Here is a 22,322-nt window from a genome sequence, read left to right on the forward strand (position 1 = left end):
TAGCAAAACATGTAAAAGGTGACTTTGGAGGCAAAAAAAAAGATCTCAAATTTAGTAGGCTTGCTCATGCCTGAAAGCATGGCTATTTTAAGTAGACACAGTGACAAATACCACGTGTGCAAGTTGCAACAGTTAAAGAAACTGCTTAAATTTGTAATGCTCCATTACCTTATAAGAAGCCATGTGAGTATGGCACATCATACAAGTGGCTCTATGCTTGTGGTGAGACTGATATCAGCAAGTCAAAAAAAAAAAAAAAAGTCATGCTTGCAATAGTTGGAACAAGCCTGGTACAATCATTCTAATACACACCAGGGCCACTTCCTAATTCTCGAAACCAAGGATGCTTTGAAAAATATTACTATTAATGCCCTCAGCAGAGGAACAAAGTGAAAGGACAGATTATTTCTAGCCACAATATATTTAAAAACTCACACATTTGGTCTTCTCAGTGCAGCAACAGATTTCTTTGAGACTATAGATCTCTGAAAAATTAAGCAGTAACCATAGACTTAGGCAAATTCAGTTGTCCCAGTAAGCAATTCCTCTGCCTTTGACTTTCTATGGAGATTCCTCAACTCAACATCAAACACTCCGTGGCACCTACAACAGTGATGCAACCACTGCAGTGTTTGAAAGGAAGTCTGTCACGCAGTGTCCGGGGCTGTTTGACTGAAACAATTCTGTTCTACAAAAGTAATGATGTGTGAAAGCTTTCTACGGAGGAAAGCAAGAGTGAGGCCCATCCTGACTGCCCAAGGCTGGCTGTGCTCTCATGCTGCTACTCACCCAGTGAAAGTAGCTTTCTCTGGAAGGCAGATCACAGTTTCATCAGGGGAGATTTGCAAAGCGGGATGAGCTGTGTCACTCAGTATGTGAAATCGAGTTCCTGGTACAATTCAAAACAAAGAAATACCAGTTCAGGGAGGCTATCAACATTTATATGAGATGAATCATAGTATGTTAACAATTACTGCTATCTTAGCTGGACAGAATTCTGTCTGCTGGAAAGTCGGAGTAACAGAAAACTGGGCAACAATGCAAAAACTCTTCCAACCTGTGCCTGTTTGCTACAGCAGTGTTCTGGAAACCAGGCCCAGGGATCATAATAGGCTATACTGTTCAGAAAATTAGATAGGTATAAAGCAGTCCTTGGTGTTAAAGACACCACAAAGTTGAATCATTTTCAATCAATTGCTTTTTCAAAATAGCAAATCTGAATTCGGAGGTTGGTTTGCAAGAATCATGTATGATTTAATTATGTCATATCTCTGACAGAATTTAACAGTTTTGCTTCTGATGTCACAACAGTATTACAATGATATAAATCTAACAACTTCAAATACATTTGTCTCAGATTATGTTAATTTTAAGCAGATAAAATATGGTCCCTTTTATCTCAATTGCTTTCTTTTTTCTCCGATCACTGAAAGTTCAGCTACAACTTCTGGAAGAAGATGATAAGAAAATTAGTGCTTTGCACGCCTATCCCTTTTTTTTTCTGACATCAGAAAAAGGTGATATACCTTTTGTTGAGATGAGAGCAGCTTCACTCTGTTCACTTGTCCCAAATGTATTGACAGCCCTCAAGTAGAAGAAATAGTTCACATTCGGCTCCAGGGATACTTTCAGTTCATGTCTCTTAATACCAGCAAATGATCTGCAAATTTTCAAGATTTACACACATGAAAATATATGCAGATATGCAAACCAAGAAAGACTAATTTATGCAAGCAGCTAACCCACCAAACCACATTGTTGACTTCTGAAACAACAGGCACCATAGAGAAACTCCAAAACAGAGAGGTGACCACTATTTTCACAAACAGACAGGTTTTGTAGGAGCTTTACTATTTCACCTGCCATGTCCTCCCTGCATTGTCTGACAAATTTTCAGGCCTTTGCTCCTTACACCTTCTCACTCAGTACAGTCATTTGGTGTAACACTCACTTTATGTTCATTTTGCAGCATAATTAATCACATGAAATGCAAGCAGCACAGCATAAAATTCTCATCTGCCTCCTGTAAAAAGTCTGCATTACAAAATGAACAAGCTAACGAAGAGGAAAGTTTGTGATTAATTCATCTCCTTGATAGTGAACGTGCTTGTTGTATTTGTATTGTTTGGCTACCGGCTCCAGATACAAAAGAATGGATACCCTTTTCTAAGAACACACAGAAGCCAGGAACTTCCTCTTATTAACTCCTCACTCACAAATTGTTCATCAACAAAGTCTTGGTTCTGTCTCCCTCACTGTGCCATGCGCTCTCACAGGCTGGTTTTGCAAGGGGCAGCAGCAGGAGAACTGTCTTTGCACGGTGCCCTGCTTTGACTAAGTCTCCTGTTTGAGTTGTCCAGAAAAATTCAAGCACTAACATCCTCAGCCACTGATGCATTGCTGCGCTGCAGGCAAGAGAGAGGCAGCTTCCAGTCAATCTGCTTCATATGCACTTTGAAGCACCAGTGAAAGTACTTGGGATAGTTAGAAAGGTGTTAGTTTTATTTTATATATTGTTGGGAATACGAAAGACCAGCTTAACAAATTCTCACACAGTGGATCCTGATTTTCCTCATTTTTGCCTCGTATAATAATGGTAAAGAAATACAGTGTATACCCACTGCACCATATGATAGATTTTTTTTAATAGAATAGGCTGTTTTCCTAACCAAATTCTCCCAGGAATCTTCAAGGCAAGTATTCAGTTTTCAAGTGTTATGAAGGTCTCCCTGACCTCTAGGCTGAAAGATGGTAACTTCAGTGGTAAGGAGATGAATGCAGAAGTCTCAATCTGCACTCCAGTAAATTCACAAACAGCAGATTTGTTTCTAGTGAGCATGCAAGATATCTTCCTTTCCAAGCAGGATTAGAGATGGAGCCCAGGATGGTAGATACATCCTGCAGGTAATGTCTCTGTGGGGAGCTAGGTTAAACAAATCACCTATTCCACCACTAATTATTGTGAGCCCAGAGGAGGTAAGACATGCAAGCCAACTGTCAGGTAAGATCTTTGCTATTAATTTGCAGTGAATGTTTTTCCCCACATGTCCCAGCAGAGAGCAGTACAATCTGAAGAATAATCAGTGCTCATCCATTAGGATTTTTTACATGCCTCTCCTGCATTTATTAGACAAAGGTAAAATCCCACAGCCCTGCACATAGCATGTTTCTGTTAAAACACACAGAGCTCTGTGTCTAGGAGGATAGTGCCTGCAGAAAGGCTGGTACATCATCTTTGTTCGTATGTAACAGGTATTTTGTACTGACAGGTAACATTAGAAGTGATTACAAACACTCAGAAAAAGCACTGGGTGTTCCTGTGATCTTTTCAATTTGAAAGAATTTCAGAACATTCAGGGCTCTTGCATGATCAGCACTGGGCCTTGCTGCCTTTGCAGAACGTACTACATTAATGCTAGAACTAATGCAATGTAAACAAAAGAAATAGGTTGCCCGAAGCAACTGCACTTTTGCTTCAATAACCAAAGCCCTGACTACAAGAGCACTTCATCAAGACACTGGAAGATACGTTGAAGTTCTTGGAAACTTCCCTGGAAGTTTCAGGGAAATGCTGCAAGATGAGGAGTAACCTTTAGACATGAAACAGGAAAAAAGCTTTGTCTGAGCACAGGAGGCAAGAGAAAAAGGAAAGATGAGTTGAACAAAAATGCAAGACAGGAACTGAGTAAGGTGGCAAATAGAAAAGAAGCAATGGAAAGAAAAATGGGGCTGGAAGCAGAGGAATGGGAAAAGAATTGGGCACCCAAGCTTTGAAAAAAAATATTCATGCTTCCAATACTTCTGGTCCAACCTGCCCTTTAGGATTACCACCTGAATATCATGGGTGTGAGTAGCATAAACAACCAAGAAGCTTGAATAAGAAGTTACTAGGTGATATGAAATGAGGATACACTAAGCTATTCCTCAAAAGCTTTTTGTGGCAACATGTAGATCAATGACTCTGAATTACAGCTATATTCTCTATCTGGTGCCTTCTTCTGCCTTCTGGAAATTAGAAGATATTTTCTTTTTACACTATTAACTTTTATTTAACTGATGACTAGTTAAAAAACACAAAAATTCTACTAATTATAAGTGCCAAGTAAATTTTAATGCAATATGTAAACATGGGATATTCATGTCCTTAAGTCTGGATCCCAGAGCCTGGGAACTCAGAGAAGATTTCGGGTCCAGCTGATTGCAGAATAGAGTCATCTATCAAAGTTCAGACTACTGTCTCTTTCAAATTTGAAATTCTTCAAAGAAGAATTTGCTTGCATGTTTAAATCTGAGAGCAATAGCACACTTCTTTAAGCTGTAATAGTGAGAAAGAAATACCTAGTCCTTACCTTTATGACCCAGTCTTTATGTATATCTGGTTAGTAAAACAGCGAACAGATTTTTGAATAGCATTCTCTAGTTGATAATCTTTTTTAGCCAGCCTTAATCTGCCTAAGAATAAGAGCTCATCAATGTTAGCTACAATTACGGCTTAAAAAACAGTCCTGCTGCTACCAGCTATGAAATAGAATATGCTGGGAAGAAAGACTTTCATCTTCAACACTTAGGCAGCTCCAAGATCATAAGAGGCTGAGGGCAAAAAAGAAATAGGTATTGCTATACTCTCTCTCACTGGAGGATAGGGTGAGGGGGGAGAAGAGTGAATACTAAGGTCTTCCCAGGTTATGAGCAATCACTGATGTTTGTCATGTTTCCGAACCATGCAATCAGTTGTAAAAAAAGTAAAGATGAAGAGAAGGTATGATTGCTGTCCAGCTAGTAGCACTAGAAAACAAGCATGGGAGAAAGGAAGGGAAAATGCATTTCTAATATCCTGACTGTGTTGGGAAAAAGCCTGTTTCATTTCATAGCTCTTGTAAGAAGCATTGCAGCTAGATCTTCTTTGAGCTTGCCTACAATATTGAAGCATGCAGTTTTGGTCATTAAAGAGAAATGTAAATGCAACCTTTTATTTTGTCCTATGTACTTCCCACATACATGCAACTGCCTTCTTTAAGGATGGTGGGAAATACAATAGTTTTATTGTTTAAGCATGATGCATTCTGTCTTTTAGCAGAAATATTTTAACGCTTGTACTGTCCCCACAGTCTCCTGGCATCATGATACAAATTTCAAAATCTAGAAAGTCAAGAAATATCTTAAGTTAAATATTTTATGTATCTCTTCTTAATCTCTCTCTTTTAAGAATTTGTAAGTCTCAAAATCCAGGCTCCACATTTTTGGTATGTGCTATTCAACACAGCGCAGAAAGGAGTTACATGTCTCTTCACCTTTAAATTGCCAAGCAATATTATAGCAGCAACTGTCTGCTAAATTTGTGATTTCCCTGTTTTTAGGGAAATCTGATGCTGTGTTTTGATGCATGTTTCTCTCATCAGCGTCCTCATTTATTTCAAGAACACAGTGTCTAGAGAATATTTTTTAATATTGCATGAACCTAGCAAATGATACACCTGGTAGTGATTCAGAACGCCCTCTGTGTTGTAATTGTCATTCCCACCCCCAGTATCACACTGAAACAGCACCTCCGGACCTGTTCTGATACCTCTGATGCCAAGCTAGAGCTGAAAGCATGTAGGCTTCTGACAAAAAGTTAGAAGCACACAGAAGGGGTGCACCATGAGTGCAAAAAAAAAAAAAAAAACCCTTGAAGCTAAATATAAAGAGTAAATTGCTCTGAATTCCTTCCAGCTGTGCTGCATGCTTTATTTCCTCTCCTCCATTCCTGCTCTAGCTGTCACAGGGTTAGAGCACCAAAGCACCACTTGCAGTGGTCTTCATTGCTACCTTAGATGGCAAACACAGCACAGGCACAGAGGAGGAAGATTCCCTATTTTCTATGGAACTGCTTCCCTAGCTGGCTGGACAATTGTGAGCAAAGCCACCGGAGGGAGGTGTGCTATCCTGCTTCCAGCATTAGACCTGTTCTTTGAGGAGGCGGAAAATTTCAATCACTAGTGGTGTCAGTATCACATTAATGGAGAGGATGACACTCATTCACTTCCACTTTTATGAACTCACTGCATACCATAATGATTTCTGCCCCTCCAAGTCTTACAGATTTCTCCTAATGTGATACATGGCTTCCCTCTGAACAGCCCACACACCGAATCCCTGGACTTCACAGTTTTCCATCTTCCACCCACTGCTCCATTGACTTCTCCACACAAAGAATCTGAATGGCAAGAAAATAGCAGAGCTCTGGAAACTGAAAGAAACATTTCAAAGCCTCCTAAGAATTCTGGAAAAAAGTATCAAATAGGTGAGGAGGTTTAAAAACCCAGAAGTAGGCCAGAGACTCAGGGTTGTAGAAGATTTAAAACCGCTGTATATAATGTCATATTCATCATGTGGCAAATTGGAAAAGAGAGAAAACTCAAAGGGAAAAATCTAGATTTTTTGATGTTATTTAGAAGAAAACATTTTTTGAGGATTTCTAGAGGTTCCTGAAGTTCTCTCCCTGAGGGACTGGAACTGCTCAAGAACACGCTGAAGGCTACAGAGGGCTTGCTCAGTCCTGGCTCTTGTTGTGCTAAGAGTATACTTTTGACTTGTCATGGTTTTATGATTTTCGGTTATTGGTACTCCACATCATAACATCATGTAGTGAATGTACCTGGTTCTCAGAAGAGAAGGACTACTACAGTCCCCACGGTACTTTGCTCCTCTGTTACCATTTTCCAGCCGGAGGGAAAAGATAAAAGCTCGCAGTATAAAAACTTGCAGATCATGAGACCTCGTCCCTTTTTCCGCCGTCTCTCGTCTTGGCAGCACCTCGCTCTCCAGCCGTCTTATCGTCGGTAGTAGAGTAAGGCCTACCTTGATTTTGGGACATTCTCTCTCTCTGTATTGGATTTATCAGCTTAAATTGTAATTATATTGTACTATAGTGTGTTGTTTTGCATTCCGATATCTTATTTAGTAAATTAGTTTGTTTCTCCTCAGATTGTTGCCGCTGTTCTTTGCTCTCAGGGCCATCTCCCTACGCTTTTCCCCTTTCCCCTTTTCCCGGGACGTGGGCCCGTGGGTCCCCCGTCCCCTTCGTCACGGAATAGGGCCTAACGCCCGTAAACCGTTGACATGACTTTACTTGCCAGAGCCCTCCTACATGGGTTCTCATTATACAGGTTCACGAATGCATGTCTGACCCAGGCTCTTAGGACTTTCAACGAACAATTTCACAAATGTTAAAAAATAAATGACTTACTGAAATGACAGATACAACAGATTCAAGACTGACACTGATAAATGCACTAGCTGCAATAGTGTTAAAATACATAGGTTGCTTCAAAAGTACTGCCTCCTGTTTATTTCTATGGAAATTGCAACAAAGAGGACAATAACTCTATTTGATAATAATTCTCAGCTTCAAAACACTGGGTTCTGATATAGCCACCACCATTAAGAATGCATTTTGCCAGCGATGAACAAGAGCCTGTATGCCATGCTTGTAAAAATCTGCACCAGTAGAAGTGACCTACTGCTTCACAGTTGCTATGATGGTGTCGTGACCAGAAGAGTGCTGCCCATGCAGTCCATCTATCATTGCCCTGAACACACAGAAATCAGAAGGTTCCAAACCCAGGTGGGTTTGGTGGGTGTGGTAGGAAAGTCCAGCCAAGACCATCAATGTCCTCCACTGTCTTCGATCTGGTATGGGGCCTGGTGTTATTGAGTTGCAAGAGAAAGGTTGTCTTCTTCTCTGGCTTGACTTTGGAAGTTCGATCCTTCAGGTTAGTTAGTGTCATGATGCAAAGGTCAGATTTAATGGTTTGTCCATGTTCCAGGAAATCCAGATGGATCACCCTTTCCTATCTCAAAAGACATTGCACATCACTTTACCCATTCAGAACTTCATCTTCAACTTTCTCTTCAGTGAGGAATTCACATCTTGCCACATGGACTGCCATTTTGACTCCGGCTTGTAGTGGTGATACCGCATCTTGTTACGAGTAATGGTGCGATACAGTAAACTGTCACCTATGTATTGATTCAGCAGGTGCTGACAAAGTTGCATATGGTGTTCTCTCTATTCCTGTGTGATCATTTGTGGGACCCACTTGGCACAGACTTTGAGATTGATTCCAGAGTTGCTACCATCATTTCCAATGTGTTGAAGCCAATATTGAGCTCCAAATGCAGTTCCCTGGTCATAACTGATCAATATGTGAAGATGAGCTGATTGAGATACTCTTCATTTTGTGGTGTGGCAGCTGTGTATGGCCATCTGGAATGTGGCTTGTCTTTCATGTCACTGTTGCCACTACTGAAATTCATCACTCACTGACTCACTGTGCTCACATCCACTGTTTTGTCTCCATAAACATTCAGCAAACATCAAAGGAGAAAAGGAAGGCAGGCAAGAATGCCAGGAGACCTCTGCGGATCAACAAGGAGCTCCTGGACTTACTTAAGTACAAAAAGAAAGTCTACAAGCAGTGGAAGCAGGAATGGGTTACATGGGAGGTCTACAAAGAAGTTGTTCGAGCAGCCAGGGATCAGGTTAAGGAAGCTAAAACCCAGTCAGAATTAAATCTAGCCAGAGACATAAAGGGGAACAAGAAGAAATTCTACAGATATATCAGTGATAAAAGGAAGGCCAGGGAAGATGTGGGCCCTCTCTGGAAGGAAACTGGAGACCTGGTCATGAGGTATACAGAGAAAGCTGAGATGCTCAGTGACTTCTTTGCCTCAGTATTCACTGGCAAGGGCTCTAGCCACACTGCCCAAGTTGCAGAAAGCAAAGTTAAGAACTTGAAGAAGATCTGCCTGCTGTAAGTGAAGATCAGGTTTGAGACCATCTAAAGAACCTGAAGGTGCACAAGTCCATGGGACCCGGTGAGATCCACCCATGGGTTCTGAGGGAACCGGCAGATGAAGTTGCCAAGCCACTATCTATCATATTTGAAAGGTCCTGGCAGTCTGGTGAAGTTCCCACTGACTGGAAAAGCGGAAACTTAACACCCATTTTCAAGAAAGGAAAAAAAGAAGATCCAGGGAACTACAGGCCAGTCAGTCTCACCTCTGTTCCTGGCAAGATCATGGGGCACATCCTCCTGAAGATTCTGCTAAGGCACATGTGTCATAGTTTTATGATTTTTGGTTATCAGTATTCCACATCATAGCATCATGTAGTGCACTGAGAGTTAAAGAGTTAATGCTCCAGTTCCCTGGATTGTCAGTAGAAGAGAAGAGCTACATACCCTAGAGGATTTTGCATTGTTCTGTTTCTGTTTTCCACTCAGAGGGAAAGATGAAACTGTTCGCATAACACGAAACGTTCCCTTTTTTTGATCTTCCGGCTTGTCCAGGCCGTATCTCTCTCCCTAGCCATCTTGTCACCCTTTTCTCCTTTTCCCTTTCCCGAGGTGTGGGTCCATGGGTCTCCCTGCCCCATTAGTCATGGAACTGGGCTGAACCAGCCTGTAAACCACTGACAAAATGGAAAATAAAGATGAGGTGACTGGTGGTAACCAACATGGCTTCACCATGGGCAAGTCATGCCTGACTAACTTGGTGGCCTTTTACGATGGAGTTACAGCATCAGTGGATAAAGGAAGAACAACTGACGTCATCTCCCCGGACTTGTGCAAAGCATTTGACACTGTCCCGCATGACATCTTGGTCGCCAAATTGGAGAAAAATGGATTTGATGGATGGTCCACTTGCTGGATAAGGAATTGGCTGGATGGTCTCACTCAGAGAGTTGCAGTCAATGGCTCAATGTCCAAGTGGAGAGCGGTGATAAGTAGCGTTCCTCAGGGATTGGTGTTGGAACCTGTGTTATTTAACATCTTTGTAGGTGACATGGACAGTGGGATCAAGTGCAGCCTCAGCAAGTTTGCAGATGACAGCAAGCTGAGTGGTGCAATTGACACGCTAGAGGGAATGGATGCTATCCAGAGGGATCTGGACAGGCTTGAGAGGTGGGCCTATGCCGACCTCATGAAGTTCAACAAGGCTAAGTACAAGGTCCTGCACCTGGGTGTGAGCAATCCCAAGCACAGATAAAGGTTGGGCAGAGAATGGCTTGAGAGCAGCCTTGAGGAGAAGGATTTGAGGATGTCAGCTGATGAAAGATTCAGCATGAGCCAGCAGTGTGCGCTTGCAGCCCAGAACGCCAACTGTATCCTGGGTTCCATCAGGAGAAACATGAGCAGCAGGTCGAGGGAGGTCGTTCTGCCGCTCTATTCTGCTCTCATGAGACCCTACCTGGAGTACTGCATCCAGTTCTGTGGCCCCCAACACAAGAAGGACGTGGATTTGTTTGAGCAAGTCCAGAGGAGGGTCATGAAGATGATCAGAGGGCTGGAGCAACTCTCCTATGAGGACAGGCTGAGACAGCTGGGGCTGTTCAGCCTAGAGAAGAGAAGGCTCCAGGGGACCTTATAGTGGCCTTCCAGTACCTGAAGGGAGCTTACACGAAAGCTGGGGAGAGACTTTTTAGAAGGACATGTAGTGTCAGGACAAGGGGATATGGCTTTAAACTGGAAGAGGGTAGATTTAGAGTAGATATTAGGAAGAAATTCTTTACTGTGAGGGTAGTGAGACACTGGAACAGGTTGCCCAGAGAGGTTGTGGATGCCCCCTCCCTGGAAGCATTCAAGGCCAGGCTGGATGGGGCTTTGAGCAATCTGGTCTAGTGGGAGGTGTCCCGGCCTATAGCAGGGGGGTTGGACTAGATGATCTTAAAGGTCCCTTCCAACTCAAACCATTCTATGATTCTATGATCCACGAATGTCAGTGGATGCTATTTTTTCAGCATGGAGGAATTCAATGACACACCTTCGATTCATACACATTTCTATGTCAGATGCCATTGTGTCAGACTGTCCCTCTGCTGCCATCTGTCACATGGCAACAACGTGTAATGGAATACTGGTGGGAAGGTTCAACCTCTACTGCCATACCACCAACACCCACCTCTGATATTGTGGGCCAACATAATAAAATAGGAGGCAGTACTTTCAGAGCAGTCCTCGTACGACGACAGTGCCAGCCTGGGTATTTTCTTCACCCAAAGGTGAGGCACAGTGTTCACCAAAGTGGTGTCTATCTCTTGGTGGAAGAGGAGTAAGGCAGATTCCCATCCCCTTTCTATTATCATCACCATTCCCATCCCATCTCTCCTCTTCAGTCTCTTTTCCTTTCTCTTCCTCCATATACGCCTTCACATTCTAAATCCTGTATCTGTTTCCCTCCCTCGGGTGACATTTAACATGCTTTGAGTGGAAAGTCAAATACTACAGTCATATTTGTTTAGCACGGTCTTCTTAGAGATCATTATCATATTGACAGACGTGAACTTTAATATTAATTTAATGGTTAGTGAAGTGGAAGGTCTCACTCTGAGCACTGTGGCCTTTGAGATTCTGTGCTGATTTTTTGCCTGCTTATTCCGACAGCCTTTAGCCCAAACAGGACTGTACTGCAGCACAACAGTCGTTCCTTTGGCTGCTTTTTGGGCCGACCTTACGGATCTTCATTCCCAAGGTTTACACAGGAGATAAACAGCCACCAGCACTTTTAATGCCTTATGCGCAAATCCCACATGGATCCATACACAGCTCCAGCTTTTTGTGGGGGCATTTTACCCTGTCTGCTCCTCTCTTAGCAGTGTCCCTTGCTTTGCATAGGTTTCCAGAATGACATCTTTGTGAAAGCAGCCACTCAAGTAGGGACTGCAAGTGGTGAATTTTGTGAGATGGCTGATCATTATTGCCCACATCTTCTCCAGGTGTCCTTCCTTCACCTCTGCTTTCATACTGTGCACTTGAGAGGAGCTATATGAACTTTCCAGGGCTGCTGGCAAGTGTGTTTGAACTCCCACATGGGCACAGGGGAACTGCACAGGTAAGGGACTGATGAGTGGCACAGGCTGTCTTGTCAAAAGGCTTTGTGTTTGGCTGATCCCCAAGATGAGCGTTGCTTGGGAAACCTGTGAAGGACATACTCGAAGCTTTCAAGGAAGGTAGTAAAAAGAAATGATACGAGTTTTCAGGCCCAAATGCTCCTATGTGGGCATTAAAGACACAACTTTATTCCACCTAATACAGGTATCAGGCAAAGTAACACAAAGCTCCTTACATGTACTTTGGGAAGGCAACTCAGAACATTTGATATCTGACTCACCACCTGGAGCTATTTTTCTCACTCATCAGGAATTGATTTCTAGTCCTAACTTGCACCTTAGGGGCTCCCTAAATGGGAGCAATATAGGCATATGTTCCATCTACCAGTGGGCTCCTTTTCCCATGGCTTTACAAATACACACACACACACAGTAGAAATTTTTAAAAAGAAAGAAATTCTCCATCTTTGAAACATCCTGTGCTATTATAGAAACTTCCTAGGTTAATCTCAAGGGTTTGTTGTTGGAAAAATAGAGAGGTATTGCTTTGAGGGAAAATAAGTGGTTAAAAGGTGGTCTTTGGCACTGTAAAAAGAAGGTCAAAGCCCTTCTACAAATACAAACATTTCAACTGCAGCAATTCAGAGAAAAGTCTTGATTTTATCTTCTGAGAATTTTTCATGTGTCACAGTGAAAGGACAGCTTCTGCCCACATAAAGGCCAGAAAGTCAAATGTGACTCAGTATAATTGTAAACATCTTTGATATTGCGTAAGTTTACTTGAAAAAGGGAATGGGTCAGTTCTGGCAGCTTGCTGCCACGATTAACTCTACACTAACAAAGTGCTTGGTGCTAGTGACACCTCACTCACAGATTACAGAAATGGGCACACTTGCTGGTTCTTCTATGAGAAAATGTGGCAATTCCAGTTAACAGCATTGAAACTTAAGGGCAAACACATAGCCCAGATTCTGGGAGCAGCTACATTATTCCTGACCAACAGAGACTTTGGCAGTTTGACAGTGTCCTGATGGCCTCATGAAATATGTATAAATCAGAACAGGTCATGGCTGCTCTCCCGAAGAGCAGGAAGGTTGGGTAAGCCATCTTTCCTTCTCTTCTTTGCATTAACTCAACATGATGGTGCCGGGTAAAAAACAACAGGGTTTCTCAACCCTGCTGAAGTTTTTTTCTTTCAGTTTTTAGCCTAGTTTTGTAAGCAACAGTGTGCACACAAATGCTCTGTCTTACCTGTCTACTAGAAACCTGTGAACTCTTTAGTCCACTTAACTAATTTTGACTGTAAGGAGCGGAGTTCTTCCCTACCTGTCACACTTCCACAAAAACCAAGTAAGCTAGCCCAAACGTAAAAACTCCAATCAGGTCCCCAGGGAGTGAAAGACAGGCAAAATAAGCTGGCTTGAAGCTCTTTCACAGGGTCCCACTCTCTACATCAACAACTGTAGTTTGTTGGAATGTTGTTGCCATTGTATTTAAAAAAAAAACGAATCCAAAGACACACAGACTACCACATAATTTTCTGTGCATTTCAACACACTCCATGGTTTCACTTTTTCATGTTGTCTTTGTCCCTTCTCACCCTCTCCTTTACGAAGCTCAGATGTAGTATAAGGGAAATCAGAGAAGGTGTGGAATAAGCACATGCCACCCCAATTTCCAAGCTGTTCTTTGGGTTGCCGCAGACTCCTGTGGCATTATTGCATAGAGGAGTGCAGGCACACAGATGCAAGTCAGGACAGCACTGGGCTCAGCTGTAGTCTAGGAGGAATCTGCATATGTGCAGATGGATCACCAACTCTACTGGGGAACCAGTATTATCCTTGCTGTGTCCCCAGCTACCATTTTGTTCCCCACAAAGCAGAGGGCAAACTGAACTGAACCCCTTCATCCCACTCCCTCCCACAGAACTCAGCTGCTCTTTCCTGCCCTCCTTGAGGCCATCACAGCTGCGTGGGAATGATTGTTTCCCCTGCCAGCACAGTCCTGCTACTTCTGGTTGATTGCAGGCAGTGCAATGTCTCCAGGGTTTTGGCCCCAAATGAGAGGGATTGCTCGGTTAAGCAGAATGAAAAGGAAGTATTTTTACATCTTTCAGCCTAATCTCACAGATTTGTATCCAACCTCTAAGATCCTCAGCATGCAGAAGCTTATTTCTTTCTTGAGCAGCTGAAGACAGAATAATCTCTTGTGTAAGACCCACAGTCTGGGGATTGTTCATTAATATCTGCCTAATCCAATTGACCGACGTTTTGCAACTGTGGCACTGACCTGAGACCCTCTCCTTCTGGCGAATGCTGTCTGCAGTACTCCAGGGTGAAGGACTCTGCTGCTGCTGAGGCAACCTGCCAGCGGATGGTGGCTGTGTCCCAACACACTGTGCAGTCTTCGGCCTTGATGGTGGGGATGGCAGGCGCTGGGGACACAGGAACACATTAGCTGTACTACAAAGAGGGCACCAGCAGCTGGTAGGGGATACTTGCAAAGGAAAGGAAGAGTCATCTCTCCTCAAAAAACACAGAATAGCTAGCTTAGCATGTCCAGCAATGATCTGTTGCTTATTTGTGTTTCAACAGCAGAGTTACCTTATGAGGGAGGAAAAAAAACATGCTGGCAAAGTCACTGTGAATATTTGTGCACTTTTGCACATCCTTAAAATGTCCAAGTAGATTTCTATGCCTTTTCTCAAGCACATATTCCTCATTTCCACCCTTCTTTACAGAGCAGAGCACCAAGGCAGTACTGTGTATAGCTCTGTCCAGGTTACCTCAGTCCTGTTCTCAGCAGCTCCTGAATGAACTGCATCAGTAAAAAATATGCTGCTGTAGAACTGAGGGGAAAATGAGTTTCTGCTTAATTATGTAGTGTTATTTTTGCAATGCGGATACTAGAATTTGGTCCTGTGATTTCTCTTTTTTAGGGCCTCAGTTTAAGAACTCCAGGCCCAATTGCAAAATAGAGAACTGAATGTAAAGCAGTGCACTGAATACAAGTAATCAAAAGCTATTCTGTGAAATAGCACATCCAACATCACAGGCTTAAAATGGTTTTGTTGTATTCATCCACTCTATCTCTTTCCAGGGAAGAGCAACATAAATGAACACTGTGATCTACTGTTCACTCTAATAAACAGCCTTAACACCAATTGTTAAAATAAAATTTATTTTTAAACCTATCATAGAAATTGTCATGCTTTTAAAGAGGAAGGACAATTTTATGACAAGGTAATCTTATAGAGCTGCAACCAATATGCAAAATGCATTCTGTTTTGTAATAAAAATAATTTGTTATTATTAGAAAAGGAAAGAAGGAAAAAACAGAAGCACATATTGATTTCTTCATTTAGTGAAAATCAGGTTTTAGGTTAAGATGTTCTTTATGTTTTACTACAGGAACAGCTAATCTAGGTATCCACCAGAGCAAAGAATATGTGGGATTGATTTTTATCTGATAATAAATCTGTGCAGTTCCCTTGGCAATTGTCCTTTAACTCTCCTCTGATATACTTGATTATTGTCTGTTTTTAAAGGTATCTGTCGCTAGAGAATGAAAAATTAATAGCTAAATCCACAAACGCCTGCATTCAGAAATGGAAACACATACCCACATTAATAGATGTGCAAACAATACATCACAAGACTTAACCTGTTTTTTTTTTTTTTTTAATTTGAAATTATCTATCTAAAGAGCAGTTGGAGTCAGAATGACACAAATAGTTGTTACTGTGCTTCTGAGATTTTTTAACAAATTAACTGTAGTTACAGTACCAGTTAGAACATACAGCTGATTTCCTGGTAATATTCTCATACTTTTATGAGAGATCTGACAAGAGACAAAGGGTAGAAATGGGTAAATGCTTATTCTGCCTCTCAGATACAGGATAAGTAGCAGATAGGTTTTGAATGACAAAAGAAAGTGCATTTACTCTTTTTTTCTTTAGGACTGCATAGGATTCATCTGGATGTCTCTTTTGGATAAACAGGTAGAAGGCAGATATTTACTGCCCTCAGCATCATTCTGTCACAGGAAATATGGCTAGGAAACAGAGTATGTTCCCTAGGAGGACAGGAAGTGAGTTTGGGAGGCGGAGAAGCAGGAGACAGGAGGCGCTGAGGGAATGCTGCAGAAGCATCCACTTGCCTTCCCCATAGCTCCGCAGGGGCAATCCTGATGGAAGGGCCTGGAGAGGCACAGTTTTGATCCACCATTGATGTTTATGTTTCTGTAAGTGTATATAGCAGGACACAGCTTTCTTGTGCCAACCTTGAATCTGAATCATTGAAAATAAAAATTCTAAAGTCCTGTTTCAGTTCATGTTGATGTTAACAGGACCCAGCATTAGTTAGTGCTCACTGGTATCCCCATAAGTCTGCCTGAGGCTCAGTGCACACCAGAGGGATATCACCTCAGCTTGAGGGAAGGTGTTTAATGAGCCCTTATTTGACCTAATTTATTTGTTTCCATAGAAAAACAGGCCAAAGTAAGTCATCAGTGACTTGAGGATATTATCAGTGACTTGTTCAGAAGGTTTGAGTTTGGGGGAAAAGTAGGGAGAGCTTGATGCCAGAAGAGAAATACAGTTCTTAATTAAAAATGACTTATTAGCTAGTAATGATTCATTATTATTTGACCATTCCACAGGAATTTTGCACTATGACCACAATTACATTGTTGATGTCACAGAATTTGAATTTCTACTTTAAATACTTTGGAAAATCATCTTAGTTAAAAATATGAAAGGGAAATTGAGTAACAAGGAGAACTGTCAACAAATTCGATGTCTAATGGATTAAGCAAAAGGCTTGAAGTTATGGTTGCTGCCAAGTGATGTCAACAATGCACTCAATGTTGTACAGTTACTGCATCATGAAATTATTAAGTACCCTTGTCTATATTTTGTAAATGCTACAACAGAATGATTGTTTTTACCCAATAACACTAGAAAAATTATCTGGCATGAGCATCTCAGATAAGGTCTAGAACACAAGATGCTATGTTTTGTTTGTAATTCAAGAAGCAAGAGTTTTGTCAATTCAAATTATTTAGGAAATTAAAATTCAGGAATATTAATCAGTCAAATGAAGCTCATAAACAATACTCATCTAATTACTCATCCAACTTTACACTACTCAAACTGCAGCAGAGATTCTCAGCCACACCTGAGATTTGTGTTCCACTGAGCTAGATGTGGTTTGCAACATCTGTAAAGCAGGCCTCCTCCTGAAAAGTTAATCATTTAATCAATGAAACATTGATGTATTTGGGATAATGGTGGAGAGGTAAAAAAATGCAGCCATTACCTCATTTTTCCACAGGAGAAACAGTGGCAGAGCATCAGGGTGGCTGCCCTGGAGCACTGCAGTACACTCAGAAGAGAAATTCGTAATGTGCTGCTCCAGTGCCCCAGTCACACAGCCAGAGATTAGGAACATCTTCAGATCTGAATACTTCCAAATTTCCTCTCAGGAGCAATTATGCTGTCATCTTTTAGCAAAAAGGGAAATGACTGCAAATTGCCTGCTATCTGACAGATGGACTGAACGAAACAGCTTTCTCTGCTTTGGTAACAACATGGACTAACATTTCTCTAAGAATCTGAAGCTTACAGTAATCAAATACCAAACTATGTACATACCTGTTTTAAAAATGGCTTTTTCACTAGGTAAGCTACACCCTGTACAGTTCATGGCCATGACCCACACGCTATAACAGTGATCTGGCTCCAGATCCTCCAAAATGCAGTGGCTCTCCTTCACTGTCACTCTGTATTCTTCCACCAAAGCTAGGAGAAACATACACAGGCTGTTACACCTACATATATATGTGGCAGGGCCTGTAATTGTTCCTCTCATCTAACATGTAAGAAATAGCATGTTAAAATGTTGCTACTAGCCAAAAAGTCAGTATTTTACTCTGACTCAGTTTTGACGTGCTCTCGAGTGTGCTTTAATGTCATCAGTAGTAAGGGGAGCTTATGACCGTCAGTCTTAAGTGTGGAGTAGGCTGCAAATTAGGACATACATTGAGCAGTTATCAACTCTGGTTTCATTTCTCTAGAGAATAACAATTTCTCATAATGGAATTTATATCCCATGCATCCATTTGTGCGCACATACACAGACATGTGCATGGATATGTGTTCTAAGTGACTCAGCCATCAGCCCAAGCTTTTTGATGAACGAGCATTTGTATCCTCTTTCCTCAGTTTCCATACTTAGCATTTAAACTTTTCAATATCATTTTGAAAAAAATCTCTGCAATATGTGGAAAAACTGCAGAAATGACTCCTGTCATTTTTAAAATTAGGATACATTTCGAGGCCCTAAAAACCTAATTGGGTCTATCCTTTTGCAAGCTCTATCTGCACAATCCATTAGTATCAAAGGAATAGCAGGGACACATCTTGTCTGAAAGTCAGGCTGCTTTATAAAAGCATCTAAATAAGGATGTTGCTGCTTCTCTACAAGCAACTCTTCTGCACTTTGCAGACCACGATATTTACCTTGTATTTTGGAGGATGAATGAGAGGATAGGGACTGTCATCTACTTCATGCTCTCCTCTACTGTCACCTGTCCGATGCAGGATTTCATCGCTGCATCCTGGGCCCTCCCCTATAGCTCAGCCTCCCCTGTCCTTACATGAAGTCACTGGAGAAAGGGCTGTAGCTGTCATGAAGGCAAGACCTTACGCACCTCCCTCATCTTTGCTGGCTTGAAGCTCCTCCATACAATACACCTGGAAGCAGTCAATGGTGTCCCCTTCATTCACAGTCCAGTAGACAGCAATGGAGGTGCTGGTAGCTGAATTCGGCTCTTGAGGTATTAATTTCGGTGTCTGTGGGACTGAATGGAGAATCCTCAGTTGTTATTCACAATCTTGTGTTTTCAGATGAATTAACTACAGGTTCAGGAGCAATCAGGTTTCTTATTTTCATTCAGGTGCTTGTTTCCACAGAAAAATGCAGCAAGTATTGGAAATATGGACAACAGTGGTGCAGTTTTAGAGCAGTAGGTTCATCTGAACTAGAGATGGTAAAATTTAATTGCTCAGAATAAGAATCTGGTTGCTCATTTCTCTCACAAAGCCAAAAATTAAGATTCAGTGCTGGGACCACCTGAACCCAGCCCAAAGCATGTGCCAATGCCCTGCACAGCTCTCAGAGTCCCTGCCTGCAGGACTTATTTCTAGCTTCCAGAAGGTGGAGGGGAATAACATGCTGCCTCCCAGGCCTGGACAAGTAGAACTATCACAAAACCCCAGTGGCAGCAAGAACACCTCTTCTTCCTCCAGGAGTCCTGCTCCCTCCTGTCAGTCCCTCCAGCAGCAGTCCAGCTCTGTACTCCACTTCAAGGCACAAAAGTCCAAGGGACGCCCAATAATTCTAGGTCATCTCCTCAGATGGGGCAGAATGGGCCTGGACCTTAGTGCAGGCTCCTTTGGGCAAATGCTTTCTCCATTACATTAAATCATCAGAGGAATGAAAACCTTATGGAAAGAATGCCTGTGAAATTGGAGACTGAAAGCGCTTGTTTAGTAGCAAACAGCACAGAATAGCTTGCTGATGGGGAGAGGAACCTTGCAGAAGAAGACAGCCTCCAGAGATAGATGTAACTGATCCCAGAAAAGTGTGCAGGTAAAAGGAGCTACTACATCATGGAGGGATTCACACAGCGTCTCAAATACACTGTCTGACTGGCAACAACAGGGATGTGCTTTTAGGAAAAGGAAGATTCAGACGTCATGCACTCAAAGCCCGAGAAACAGGAGGCTCCCTGAAACTAACATGCCCAGAGATAGATGCATACTGCAGGTGCACAGCTGGGTGATCTGGCCTGGTACGGTCATTTCCCCTTATTCCCAGATCCTTGGTGAGCCAGTGAGCCTGAGTTCTGCCTTAGCCAAAGCATCCAAACACCACAAGACAGGCAAGAGCACTGAGAAAGGATCTTGACAACACTTACAAGTACGTACAGGGCGGATGTCAAGTGGATGGGGCCAGGCTTGTTTTGGTGATTGTAGTGATCAGAAGTACCAACATGATACAAAGGTGCTACAAAGAGGTGGAAGGACTGGCACAATAGCAAGGTACTACAAGGGAAGGGAAATAGATCGCCCACCCAGATCAGAAGATTTTGGGTTCGCAGGGAAAGACTTCCACCAAGGACAGATCTCCAGGAAGAGATCCTTCCTTAGTGGCAGTCAGCCCTTAATTGAGGCCTAAGAGGGGTGGAGCCTGGCTCACCCTTCTGGTCACACAGGTGAATTGCCTTCACCTGTGCTCCCAGGGCTGACTCCTCCAGGTGCTCAGTCAGTGGTTTGAGCCATGACTCAGCAGTTCCCATACAGTGGTGCCCAGCAAGAAAACAAGGGGCTCAAGCTGGAACATGGCAAGTTCCATACGAACATGAGGAAAATCTTGTTTAGTTCAAGGGTGACAGAGCATTGGAACAGGTCACTCAGAAAGGTTGTGAAATCTACTTCTCTGGAGCTATTTAGGACCCACCTGGATGCTGCCCTGTGTGACCTACTGACTAAATGATCTCTAGAGGTCCCTTCCAAGCCCTACAATTCCATGATTCTATGATCCCTCACAGACGGTGCTTCAAAGACTTCCAAAGTTCCCCAAATTTCATATAAACTTTGTCTGCTGCTGATCTGTACAGATCCATCTCTGTTGAGATATTATCATTCTCTAAGATTATGGCTTAACAGGGAGGGAGGGGAAAGAAAGAAGCAAAACCCCCCCAAAGATGTTCATTGTTAAAGTAATTGCAGGGAACAAAAATACGCTGGTCTTTTTCTTCACCCAGTAAATTTCCATATTGCATGAATTCTGTTAGAATCTCAGCAAAAAAGCTTTTGCTTTTCTCAGTTATCTTCACAGTAATGATGATGATCCCCTGTGGCACGAACAAGGCAAATGCAGATGCTGTTTGTTTCCTTATGATTTATGGAGAGAGCTACCAGTACAGTAGGATTACATCTGCTTCCCACTGAAAAAAAAAAACAACTTTTTCATTGCTAAAACCATCCCCATTTTGTCTTTTGACTGCATCTAGTTGGTCAATTTAAAAATTGATCTTTAGGAAACGACAACCTTTCAGTGGACACAGTGGGAAAACCAGCTTCTTTTCCTGTGAAGTTGCCTAGAAACTGCTATGATTACAGAAACCCCACGACTGCAAAATTTATTATTATGCCAAATCCAAAGAGAAGCTAGTTTATTGAATGAAAATTCTGGAAAAAAAAGGTTACAAATCAAAATTCAGTTCAATAGCATTGAAAAACATTTGATTTCTAATTTACTTTTGCATAATAAGAAATAAACTTTTGAAAGGAAGTAATTTCAAAGAAAAAGTTGAACTATTCTCTGTGGAAATATAATATTTCTGCATTAGCAAAATGCTAGTACTTTTTAAAATGAATTTTGATCAAACAAAAGAGCTGTATGCACCACAAGTTATACTAAGTTATATTTTTCAAAAGAAAAATGGGACATTTTCTGATCTGTTTAATTTCTGCTGAAGTACTGCGCTGTAAGGAAACTTCTCCTTCATGCCACCCTTTCTCCGTGGACCACAACATAGTTGATAATAATCAAAAGTACTTAATGGATATTTACACATTTCCTGTGTAATGGGAAATACATTTTCCTTTGCTTTGTGATCTTGAAGAAGGAGAGCAGTTACACTACTCTGTGATTTTAATGGATGATTGTTACCATCATCAAAAGTCCACATCTTTTGGTATAAATGGGCAGGATCTAGTAGGCTTTTGAAATAATAATTTTCTGATTTTGAAATTATTTCAGCTCCTCTTGTGACAGAACATGTGCTTTAGTGTGCACAAGGGCATGCTGCTACGTCTTCTTTCTGATTACACATTTGGTAATGGGTGGCTTACATGAAAGGAGAAAGAATTTGAGGAAGAAGGACTTTTCATTGAAGAATGTGGAATATTTGAAAATAGATGGTGTTTTGAAGGAAAGATTTTTCTATAGTGATGAAAATAAAGTTCTATGTATTTGCTCAGTAAAAGACTATTATTTTTCAAGGAAAAAATATGTGAATTGAAGAAACGCGACAAATTCACATCTATTTCATCAAATGGATTAAATCAGAACAAATTCTGAATGTCTGACATTTGCCTCCACTATTTGATAAATGATATACTCAGGGTTTTCAATTCAAAATTTAGTTTCATGCAGGCACTTACTTCCATTTTCCTTCAGGAAGGGCATAATCATGAAAAAAGTATGCATTTAGTCCACTGCTCACCAAAGTAAAAATCACAGTAGGAACAGAGAGATTTGGCAGTTGAAATGAAGGATGAAAAACAGGAATTTTAGAAAGAAAAAAAATAGTATGAAGCATATAAGATGAAGAGTTTTTAAAGTCAATTGCTGTTTGACAGTCATTCATTTCCAGCCTG

General features: G+C 41.7%; 1 protein-coding gene across 2 annotated transcripts in view; it reads right to left on the reverse strand.

Annotated features, from left to right (window-relative positions):
- Window positions 1-22,322, reverse strand: part of CMYA5 (cardiomyopathy associated 5) — a 50,320-nt gene that overhangs the window by 2,479 nt on the left and 25,519 nt on the right. Inside the window, exons 7-11 of one of the 2 annotated variants that reach the window (XM_021381293.1) lie at window positions 18,584-18,733; window positions 17,526-17,672; window positions 14,162-14,306; window positions 1,527-1,660; window positions 790-889 (exon numbers count right to left, since the gene is read on the reverse strand). In XM_021381293.1, the coding sequence (XP_021236968.1) occupies window positions 790-889; window positions 1,527-1,660; window positions 14,162-14,306; window positions 17,526-17,672; window positions 18,584-18,733 (676 nt within the window). Of the gene's footprint in view, window positions 1-789; window positions 890-1,526; window positions 1,661-14,161; window positions 14,307-17,525; window positions 17,673-18,583; window positions 18,734-22,322 lie in introns of those variants that run through there. The other variant, XR_002433544.1, reaches the window with a different exon arrangement.

The sequence above is a fragment of the Numida meleagris genome, chromosome Z (assembly GCF_002078875.1).
Source record: "Numida meleagris isolate 19003 breed g44 Domestic line chromosome Z, NumMel1.0, whole genome shotgun sequence".
Lineage (NCBI taxonomy): Eukaryota > Metazoa > Chordata > Aves > Galliformes > Numididae > Numida > Numida meleagris.